The sequence below is a fragment of the Octopus bimaculoides genome, chromosome 19 (genome assembly GCF_046866305.1).
Source record: "Octopus bimaculoides isolate indiv1 chromosome 19, ASM4686630v1, whole genome shotgun sequence".
Classification (NCBI taxonomy): Eukaryota; Metazoa; Mollusca; class Cephalopoda; order Octopoda; family Octopodidae; genus Octopus; species Octopus bimaculoides.
The window spans coordinates 37879578-37892077 of record NC_142946.1 but is presented as its reverse complement, the minus strand read 5'-3'; the positions used below and the strand labels follow the sequence as shown (position 1 = coordinate 37892077).

General features: G+C 35.1%; 1 protein-coding gene across 7 annotated transcripts in view; it reads left to right on the top strand.

The window, feature by feature from the left end:
- Window positions 1-12500, top strand: part of LOC106867251 (uncharacterized) — a 422507-nt gene that overhangs the window by 217279 nt on the left and 192728 nt on the right. For 3 of the 7 annotated variants that reach the window (XM_052974911.2, XM_052974907.2, XM_052974913.2), the window contains exons 1-2: window positions 4102-4211; window positions 5107-5230. The exons of 1 other annotated variant lie outside the window; for it this stretch is intronic. In XM_052974911.2, the coding sequence (XP_052830871.1) occupies window positions 5175-5230 (56 nt within the window). In that variant the 5' untranslated portion in view covers window positions 4102-4211; window positions 5107-5174. Of the gene's footprint in view, window positions 1-4100; window positions 4212-5106; window positions 5231-12500 lie in introns of those variants that run through there. 3 more of the 7 variants (XM_052974912.2, XM_052974910.2, XM_052974908.2) reach the window with 2 other exon arrangements.

The following is a 12500-nucleotide window of genomic DNA, read 5'->3' as shown; positions in this document are numbered from 1 at the left end:
GCACATATAATAAAGTGCAGATTAACAAATTTAATGCAGAGATCCTAAAAGAGGTTTTTGATTAATTGAAATTTTTAAAGGCAGAATCATTAGCACACCGGACAAAGTGCTTAGCGACATTTCGTCCGTCTTTACGTTCTGAGTTCAAATTCCGTCGAAGTCGACTTTGTCTTTCGTGCTTTTGGGGTCGATGAGATAAGTACCAGTTGAGCGCTGAGGTGGATGTAATCGACGTCCGTCATCCTCCCGACATTGCTGGCCTTGTGCCTAGAAAGGAATTAATTGATATTTCATTTGTGTTCAAAGATGACACAGGTGTGTTAAGAATGGTGGAGTAGCAGCAATTACACTCACAAATGGAGACCACATCGAGTCGTCATTCTTGGCTCTTTGCGTCGTCGCCGTAGTAGTAGTACTAGTAGCAGCAGCAGCAGTGGTAGTAGTAGTAGTAGTAGTAGTAGTAGAAGTTCTTTTTTGGTGTTGTTGTTGTTGTTGTTGTCGCAGTAATTATTGGATGATGTGGCAGCTGTCGCGACTGAAAAGGTTTTTTTTACGGGGATTTTAAAAGCTAAATTACCTGTGCACTTTAACGTTGAAATAAGTGAAAGACAGACACATGCGTATATGCATGCACGCATATACGTATATGTGAGTGTATACATACATACATACATGCATGTATATATATATATATATATATATATATATATATATACACACACACACACACTTATACACACGCGCACGCACACACACACGCAAATATATACATGTGTATGTGTGTGTGTACGCGCACACAGACATATACAGAGAGAGAGAGAGAGAGAGAGAGATGCATCTGCGTGTGTACGCGCAGGAAAGTGAGCAGGTGCAAATATGTGTAGGTATTTGTCGAGCGATCTAGTCAGATGTTTCCCTCAGCCATATTGTATGTGTGGAGGGGTGTTTAAGGTTGTGCGTGTGTGTTGACGTCTATACATATATATATATATATATATATATATATGCATATACAAAAATAAGAGGAATGACCAGCAAAAGTGGACTCCTATATGCTAGAAATAGATGCCGAATCATCTAACCAAGAAAAAAAATGTTCTCAGTAAAAATTTAGCTTCACAACAGACTGTAAAAGGGCAAGACAAATGAAAAAATACTAAATAAAAAAACGATTAACCTACGTACCATGGTTTCACCTGTTATAATTTACATAAGTAAATATCTGCAGGATCGTCAGCGTAGTCTGTCGATTTGCAATATAATTTCCAGAACTAGACACAAGACGTCCACCCGAAAGGGAGCACGTGTAGAGTTCTACAAATTACATTCAGTGTATCCTTTCAAATGCTTTCAATCTGGCGCGCTAAGTCCGGAAATAATTCTGCAGTTAATAAATTTTTGCAGCTAATTTATCGGTTTGAGAACATTATTATATAAAATTTATTAATGAGGATAGAAATTGATATTAATCAATTAGAACCAGTGGTCTAGCATATTAAAAAAATCCGAAGATTAAAATTATATTACATACAAAAATAAGAGGAATGACCAGCAAAAGTGGACTCCTATATGCTAGAAATAGATGCCGAATCATCTAACCACGAAAAAATTATATGTTCTCAGTAAAACTTTAGCGACACAACAGACTGTAAAAGGGCAAGATTTTTTTAATATGCTAGACCACTGGTTCTAATTGATTAATATCAATTTCTACCCTCATTAATAAATTTAATATAATAATGTTCTCAAACCGATAAATTAAAATTATTTCCGGGCTTAGCGCGCCAGATTGAAGACATTTAAAAGGATACACTGAATGTAATATGTAGAACTCTACACGTGCTCCCTTTCGGGTGGACGTCTTGTGTCTAGTTCTGGAAATTATATTTCAAACCGACAGACTACGCTGACGATCCTGCAGATATTTACTTATGTAAATTTTAACAGGTGAAACCATGGTACGTAGGTTAATCGTTTTTTTATTTAGTATTTTTTCATTTGTCTTGCCCTTTTACAGTCTGTTGTGTCGCTAAATTTTTACTGAGAACATATATTTTTTTCGTGGTTAGATGATTCGGCATCTATTTCTAGCATATAGGCGTCCACTTTTGCTGGTCATTCCACTTATTTTTGTATGTAATATAATTTTAATCTTCGGATTTTTTTAATATGCTAGACCACTGGTTCTAATTGATTAATATCAATTTCTACCCTCATTAATAAATTTTATATGCATATATATATATGTATGTATGTATGTGTGTGTGTGTGTGTGTGTGTGTGTGTGTGTGTGTGTGTGTGTGTGTGTGTGTGTACACTCAGGTTATTTACCGAAACAGCTCCTATCCCAGTCTGTCATCACGGTTTTCAAACAGGAAAACATCCTTCGAAGTCAACTATCGCCCAATCTCACTCACCTCCCACATCATTAAAGTGTTTGAATGAGTGGCATGATCAAAGATAGCTGGCTTCCTGGAGATCCAGAAACTCCTAAATGCAAACCAGCATGGTTTTCGTTGTGGCAGGGACTGTCTAACAAAGCTCTTACGCCACATTGAGGATATACTTAAAGCCTAGGGACCAGGTTCGAACTCTGATGTCATATATCTTGTCTGCAGTAAAGCGTTCGACAGGATTGACCATAATAACTTGCTCTCAAAATTGGCAAATGTTGGAATCCGTGGAAAACTTCTACACTTCTTTGAGTATTTCTTGGCGAATAGAACACAAGAAGTTGTGGTCGATGGAGTCCACTCAAGCCTAGCAAAAGTCACCAGTGGTGTCCCTCAGGGGACTGTCTTGGGCTTGCTCCTCTTTATAATCTACATAAACGACCTTTCCAGCATTGTAAAACACGGTAAAGTGAAAATATTTGCTGATGACACTAAGCTTCGGTAAATCATCAATGAAGAAGAACACCGAACCCAACTCCAATCTGATCTATATGCTGTGAGTCAATGGGAAGACAAAAACAAAATGAAACTAAACGAGGGAAAATTTGAGCTGATGCATTTTGGGAGAAAGACTATACTAAAACAGCCATACTCTCTTCCTTCAAGGGAACCGCTCACAGCATCTAATAAAATCAGAGACTTAAGAGTACTTGTTGATAACAATCTCAGTTGGAGTGCCCACATCAACAATAAGGTCGATTTAGCTCGTTGGATGAGCTCCTGGATCTTAAGAACCTTCCGGTTCAGAGAAACAGGGTGTCCTCATTCCACTTTTCTCCTCCTTTGTACGGCCGCACCTCGAATACTGCTACCTCTTGTGGTCTCCCCATACAAAACAAAACATCTCGAAAATTGAATCACCCCAGAGGGCATTCGCTAAACGAATTAAGGGCATGACTGATCTCGATTACTGGGACCGCATTAAAGCCTTGAAACTCTACTCTCTCCAGCGCCGCCGCGAGCGGTACATCATTTGCACGATGTGGAGAATATACTGCCAGCATTGCCCAAACGAACTGAACATTAGCTTCAAGGTTCATCCAAGGCTGGGACCATGGGCCATAGTCCCTTGCCTAAATCAGGATCACGACACATAGATACACTGCGATATAATCTCTTTTCCTCAACAGGCCCTGCCCTGTTTAACATTGTCCCAAAACTGATCAAAGAGGAAAAGGATCCCATCACCTTTAAACGGAGTCTGGACAAATTTCTTCAAGGTATACTAGATAAACCACCCATACCTGAATACAACTCACTCAACAAGAACTCACTACTTGAATGGACCATGATACCACAAAACTTGATTTTAAAAGGATTTAAATAATCCTATCAGGTGGTGCTATTAAATTAGACTTGGCCTGGACCAATCTTTGGTCGAAACATATCTGAGTATATATATATATATATATATATATATATATATATATATATTTGAAAGAATGAGTAGAGGTAGATTTTTTGAGGAGATAATTTTTTTATTTTAATATTAATAATAATGTTTACAGTGAGTTACTCTGTTTCGAGTAAACTGGATCACGGATTTCGGGTACCTTGAATTGTTGGTGACCCAGCGGGTCACGGGTAGTCTAGAATATGTGAGTGTATGCAAATATATTTGAAGGTTTACGATTCGAGTTATTTGCTTACTACGTCATTGGTATTGAGACAATTGAGAAAGTGGTAATTGCGCACTACGCCATCAATATTTAAAGGTTCTTTAAATTCTTGGTGAGCAATCGGCGTTTAGTTAAACATGTAAGTGTTTTAATGCTAGTAGTTTCAATACTTGTGGTTTTATTCTCTTTTAAACAGTTTTATTTTCTTTTAAACAGTTTTATTTTCTTTTAAACAGTTTTATTAGCTTTAAACATAGCGAGATTTATAACATGAGTTCATTACAAGTACTTTAATTAGTTCCTATTTAATGAAATTTAAGTGTATATTATAGCTTGTAGTGGTGATATATTAATGAGTTTGTAGTGTTTTATAATTAACTTTTGAATTATGAAATAATGTATTTCAATCATAAAAATATTAGTTAAATTAATTTCAACTGTGTTTTGTTTTGGAAAAAATGTTATTAGGTTTGAACTTTCAGTAGAGTACTATCTCTAGAGGACCGGGAGGATTATTATTTATTGGACTTAAAGATGGACCCCAATTTAGCGTATAATTTAGTTATTGGAGTTTACTGTTAATACCGATACAATGTGCATTGGTTTAAATGTCTCTTGTAGTTTTAGTAAGGTTAGTGTTCAACGCTGCCTATAAATTGATTGATTGAAATAATGTGGTTATTAAGCTTTTATAGAAAGATTTCCGCCCGTCCCCTCCCCCTATCATTTTCTCCAAAATTTATTTTATTTATTTTTTTTTTTTTTTGTCAAAGACCCCACCATATTCGGATACGGAGGTTCCGGAAAATTGCCAAAAATCGGCATTGTTAAAATCCCCCCATCCCCCAGATTCTTCAGTTTTGACTTTTTTCCCCAACCCTAAAACCCTAATCCCAACTACAGAAATGTTTTGAAATTTTTGTCCAAATCATAATCTCCGTATTTTTCCGCATATTTAGAAAAAAAAAAAAAAATTCTGAAAAAAGAAAGAAGGAAAGTGGGGTGGTAATTTAAAAATACCAATTTTTGCGCAGATTCGTATTCCCCGTAGCCGAAAAGGGGGTATTTGTGTCGAAAAAAAAAACAAATTTTTAAAAAAAGGATGGTTTTTGGAGGAAGACGGACGGAAGTCTTGCTGCTATTACACTACGGAAGACGGTAAGGATTATAATTTTTGTATGACTTAAAAGAGTTGTTGCTTTTTAGTTATGTATTTATGAGTTGGTTGTAATTTACTTATGGAATATATTTATCGATACGGTTGTACATTGGGTAAATGTGTTTTAAAGTTGTGCTTTCGTTTGTTTACGTATTTCGTGTTACTTGCACCGTTGGTGATGTCTTGTACCCATATACATATATTATTTAATATTTATGATATGTATATATGTGTGTGTGTATGTAGTAAAATAACAGAAGGTTCTTGATACAGTATTATATATATTCGAAAGCATGAATAGAGATGGCTTTTTTGGGGGAATAATTTTTATTTTAAACTTTATAATAATGTTTACAGTGACTTACCCTGATATGAGTTTTGAGTTTCATGTAGCCATAATGTTTATGAACGGGTCTGTTACAAAATATTTACCTTTGAAATATTTTTTGAATGTGCCGAAAAAATTTTTTGCAATGGTATTCACTTGAAAATAATTTTTAAAAAGATTAAAATATTGTATGTTTAAAGAAAGACGAAATATAAATACTTTCTGTACAAACAACTTACAGTTTTGAAATTAGATTCACTTTAAAAATATTTGTAAATTATTAAAATACTGTTTAACGAAAGCGAAAATAGAAACATTTATTGTAAAAAAGCAACTCGTACTTTTTTGTTGGCCAGTCAATAAGACTTTTGTTCATCATAGTGTGTCTAATCAAAAGGTTAGAGTTTCTTCCCTTTCAGGGTTAAGTTATTTTCGGAGTATTTTCCCATTATACACCGTTTTGGGTATTTATCCTCCCAAACCGCCAATATCCGATTTACGTGAAGCTCATTCCGTCTGTATTCACACTTCAGGGGATCTTAATTCGTAGTATCTTTCCATTATGCGCCAGTTTGGCTGTGTAACATTGCAAGCAAGCTAGATTAAAGTTCATTTTTAATGTAATATATATATATATATGTATATATATGAATGTTCTCTATGTGGCTCGTGTGTTCTCGTCTACGTTTGTTTGCAATGTCCTGTACCCAGATATGCACCTATACATACAGGTGGATGTCGGTATGCACATACCTGTACGTATATATGCATATACTCATTTACTTTTGTTTTTACATGATTGAACGCAGCGTCTCACAAAAATTGTAAGTAGTTTTCGTAAACTTATCCTCCGACGCTACTCTATCTCTTTCTCTTTCCTTTCTCCCCCCCCCCACGTTCTTCCTCTGTACTACTACGTATCTCGCCTTACCTCTCTTGTTCTTCCTCTGTTACTACTACGTATCTCCTTTTCCCCCTCGTATTTCCTCTCTCTCTCTTTTCCTCTCGTTGCTCACCTATTCTTCTACTTCCTCCCTCTCTTTCTCCCTCTACCACTCTCTCTCTTCCCTTTACACCGGCATGGTCACATGCTTCCGGTCAATAATCCTTTCCTTCCTTGGCTTTCGCCAAGTAACGCACGCCACCACTTTGTCTCTCTCGGTTCCGTGCCTCATCGCGTTCATACACACATAATTTTTCTCGTCTGGCCGTAAAGCCTTTTCTGTTTGTTTTCCTGTCTTGTTTTTTGTCCGCCACTACATTCCTCCATGGCTAGATTTAATTTGCGTATACAAATTTAATCTGCGATCCATGGGACGAGCCGTTTTAACGATGCGTCCTGCCCGAAGCTCGTCGAAACGCCGGTGTTAAAACGTGGGTAGCTGATGAAGTAGAATGTTCTCTATGTGGCTCGTGTGTTCTCGTCTACGTTTGTTTGCAATGTCCTGTACCCAGATATGCACCTATACATACAGGTGGATGTCGGTATGCACATACCTGTACGTATATATGCATATACTCATTTACTTTTATATATATATATATATATATATATATATATATATATATATATATATATACTTAAATGAGTTTCGGCCGAAGTTGACCCAAGCCATATCTTATTTAATAGAAGAGTCCAGAGAAATCCATAGGCAGGAGAGGTGCAGCCGGAGTGTAGAGAGTCCAAAAGAGAATTCGTAAAGTGGAGAAGTTCGTGGGTGATGAGAAGAGACAGGATCAACTGGTGAGACTACGTGAGCGTGTGATATATATAGGGAGAATCCACAAAAAAAAACAAAAGACGAAGACAGGTGGTGTAGAAAATAAACAGATGTATTAGTATAACACTCGGGAATTGAAAAAGTCTTTAACGTTTCGAGCCGATGCTCTTCCATAGAAACGAACACAGAAAGAAACAAGGAGAGCAAAAAATGTGTGTGTAGTGGTTAGTGAACTATCATGGTGAGTTTAACTAGGTTGAAGTTCATATTAGCCTGTGTTGCTGGATAATTTTTCATTCCTTTAAGAATATTGTAGAACGGAAACTTTTCTTAGATTGGAATTTCAGTCCTAATTGCTATAGAATTTTTTTGTTACAATATTATTCAACCACTTTTGGTTACTTTAATGAGCAGATTATTCCGTTGATCAAACATTCAAATAATCATCGATAAAAACTGATGGAAATTCATTCTTATGCACATACATATACACATAAAATTAGTGTGTGTGAGTGAGTGTATATTATAGGTGGGCGTTGGGTAGATTTTATTACACATGAAAGCACGAAGGGTAGAACTCCACACATTTGAACTAGATTCTTCATGTGCAGTTTGTGGGTGGACAACATATTCTTTAATTCCCGTCGCTTGCAAACTGTTGTTTTAGGGTTTTTATTTAGTCTTGGGCAGACATAAACATTATCATGGCTCCTCACTACCACCACCACCACCATTTGAACGAAGGGAAGACCGAAGATGTCACTGTTGGAAGAAGAAAGGTTTGCTGCAGAACTAAGATGGTACTATAATTCTGTGGAGTTGACAGAAGCAATATAAAATGAAAAACCTTGCTCAAGGATACAACATGCTGTCCTTTCCCCACCTCGAACGAACCCACAAGATTCATACCACTTAACATATATAACTCTCACCTTATAATCGGCACTAAATATCCGATTGTGCGGTACATTTTATCGATAAATTCCAGGAAGTTTATTATTCACTCGGTGCATCGTGTTGAGTAATTTCATTACCACGTTTACTGCAGGTATCTCTCCAGTGTTGTTTTAAAGTGAGAGCAGCTGTAGACAGACACTTATTGATAGTCCAATATGTGTTATCATCTTTCCATAATTTATCTGCAATGATATCATCGATAGCTTTCAAACACGAGAGTGATTATTGTTTACTTTAACTCACGTTAAAATCCGGCTGTTTGTCTACACACACTTTTCTACATGTATATACACATAGTGTATGTATGTTTTTTCTATCTATGTTTATGCATGTGTGTGTGTGTGTGTGTGTGTGTGTGTGTGTATGCATGCATGTATGCTTATATATGCATATATGTTGTATGTATATAAATATGCATGTATGTATGTATTCTTGTATGTACAAAGCAATTACAGAAAGGCAAGAGTTTTGTTTCTCTTTTGCTCACCCTCATTGTATGCTTATGTATGTATATATATATACAAACGTATATATATATATATATATATATATATATATATATATATATATATATATTTGCATGCATGCATACACACACATACACAAACATGTATGCATGTATATATATATATATATATATATACACAAACACATGTATGTGTGTATATATATATACACAAACACATGTATATGTGTATATATACACACACAAACACACACGTGTATGTATGTGTATATATATATATATATATATATGTATATAGGGAGAGAGAGGGAGATACATGGATAAATATAGATATAACGACATAAATATAGAGATATAAGCATACGTGTGTGTGTGTGTGTGCATGCGCGTGTTGATATAGATGTGTGTGCTTGTGTGCATCATGTTTGTGTATAAATACTTCTATGCTTAAAGATTACATTTCTATTAACACATAAGACTTTAAATACCAGCTGCTACTAAAATAGTGCTAGACGTGTGTGTGTGTGTGTGTGTGTGTGTGTGTGTGTGTGTGTGTGTGTGTGTGTGTGTGTGCGTAGGTATGCATATGTGTATATATAACTATATACATGTATACATGCATATATATATGTGCGTGTGTATATATATATGTATATATATATATATATATATGTATGTATGCAGGTATGCATATATATAACTATATACATGTATACATGCATATATATATATGTGTGTGTGTGTATATAATAATATATATGTACATATACATACAAATGAAATTGCAAATTCATAAAGATATGCACACGCACACACAACCACACACACATACAGAGAGAGAGAGAGAGAGACGCGCACATACACATATACATATACATAAATTTATACCCATCACGATTGGTTCAAAAAATGAAGTCAACTTCTATGTTGACGGCTAAAATCTTTTGAACGAATTCAAATCAGCTGTACAAACACACACACACATTCACACAAGATATATGTAGATATTACATAACATAAAACATACATGCCTGTATGCGTGCGGACGTGTGGGTGCAAAGGTGGGTGTGTGTGTCCGTGTGTGTTCCCACTGATACTGAATGGTTAATTTTCTACGAAACCTTAATTTCTATAGAGAGTTAGGAGTGGTTCCTTAAGGACAATGAAACAGATATTTAAGTTTCGTCGATTGTATTGAAAAATTCTGCCCTTTTTTCACTTCATCAACAAATCACAAAAAGAAAAGCAGAGATTGTTAAAACGTGAGATTGTTTAAGGGGTTGAGGAACCTTAAAAGTCAAACCAAATCGCTTAGGCTCTGTGAGTGAAAAACATCATATTTGTAAAAGAACGGGATGACTTTGGAATGTATGAACACGCATACGCTTGCACACACACAAATATACATTTATATGTAATATGTATATATCCATATATACATAATCCTGATGGGCCGTGTACATATATCCATATACGCATAGTCCCGATAAGAGATACTAACAAACATGTAGAAAGGAGACAGTGTATGAAAGACAGAAAGGAGACAGTGTGTGAAAGACAGAAAGGAGACAGTGTGTGAAAGACAGAAAGGAGACAGTGTATGAAAGATTAGTCAGTTGAAGATGGAATTTTCACTTGGCTCACAATATATTTTACTTCGTGTGGGGTGGGGGCACCTAATAAATATTTCATATCTTATGTTGCAGATTGTTATTTCTTTCTGTTTTTATTTTTTATATGAATTGTGGACCCTCACTGAATGTGCAAAGCCTACATTTACTTGATTCGTTGATGTACAGCTTTTTACCTTTCCAAGACAATCTATTTGACGTAGTAGCAAGCATTACATTCCTTATTTTCCTGATGAGACTGGCTGGTTTCATGGAATTATTCTTTTCGGTATTCTGTGCTTGTAAAAATGTTGCTTTAATTTCTCTTCGACTTTGCTTTTGTAGTGTTTGAAGGATATTTGGTAGTTGTGAAAATTCACCACCAACTGTACTAGATTCTTTTTTCCCCCTATCTCATTGGAGGTCAGTTTGGCTCCATGCACAACTAATTTTATATTGCATCCCTCATCTAAGCGATAAGCATATCTGTCTTCTGACATGAACATCTCGGTTTGTTATACCTAAGAGATTTGTTGATGATGTTTGCCTTTACGTTGGAACTACAATTATAGTTGTTGAAAATTTCTCTGAATGTATTATTAACCGAGAAATGCTTAACTAAATAAGCCAGGAATTTCTTACCAAAATTAGTCTTGCTCTTTGAAGTAAGAGAGAGTGGAATCTGATTATCTTTCTTTCTTTATCCCAGGATTAGCGGAAATGAGCATTCGGAGTGGAAGTTTCCGTTCGAAATATCTTCCATTTTGATGGTTAATAAATTTGATTTTTCTTTTTTTCCCCGGAGAGCAGGTTAGTTTTTTTGTTTTTTTTTTAGATAGGACGAGAATAAACGAAACGATCAATTCTTTGCAGTTGTGGACTGCAACAAAACAGATCAAAAGAACCAAGAAAAAAAAAACACATCTCTGAAAGGAAAACTAAACATAATTATATTTTCTTGCAACTTACAGAGCGGCAAGAAGAAGAAGAAAAAAAACATAAAACTCTCACACTGACCAGAAATAACAATTGCATCAACAACGACAATAATAATGACATCGATGACGATGACGATAATGATAATGATGATGATGATGATGACGACAACAATAATATAAATAATAGTAATTATTTTTTTGTATTTTTAATAAATGATTTGGATAACAACAAAAAGATGATGGTGGTGGTGGTGGTAATGGTGACGATGATGACGACGATGATGATGATGATGATCACGGTATTAGAGAGGAGTGACGATGCTGGTGGTGATGATGATGATACAAACGACATTCTGACAGTTTACTAATCTCTAAATTGCTACTGTAGACCAATAAATCAATACGTTTTAACTTTCTCGTCGCTGTTATCAATATTATTATTATTATTATTATTATCATTATTATTATTATTATTATTATTATTATTATTATTATTATCATTATTATTATTATTATTATTACAAAGGAAACGTTGTTGTTGTTGTTGACATGGTTATTATTATTGCTGTTATATTGTTGTTAATCTTCTAAGCGAAACAGTCTCATAAATTATTGACTCTTTGTTAATCTGAAACACCACCACCACCAACACCAGCCTCGTAAACGACTGAAGACAACAAAACACAACACAACACACACACAACACACACACACACACACACACACACACACACACACACACACACACACACACACACACACACACTAAAAAGAACAGAGGGGAGAAATAAAAACAACAGGAGTTTTGCTGAGAATATTAAACAAAAACAAACAAATTTGAAGAATGGATGTAAATAACATTGTAATTAGCTGTTGACTAATAATAACAACAATAGCAATAACAGCTACAACAATAACAACAGTAATAAAAACGGTTTTAATAATAATAATAAGAGCTACAACAATAACTAACAACAACGATTATAATAATAATAATAATAATAATAACAATGATAACAACAATAACCGCTACAACAATAATAGCAACAACAATTATAATAATGATAAATAATAATATCTGCGATAAAAACAATGACGTCGGCGAAAAGTGCAACAACAGCATCATCAACAACAAAACGCCAACGCAACAAAATAACAACATCACCACCAATAATGAAAATATGGGAGAATACGTAAGCAAAGAAGACGACAAAATTCTGTGTCCAGCATCATTTCATTTGATGGATTT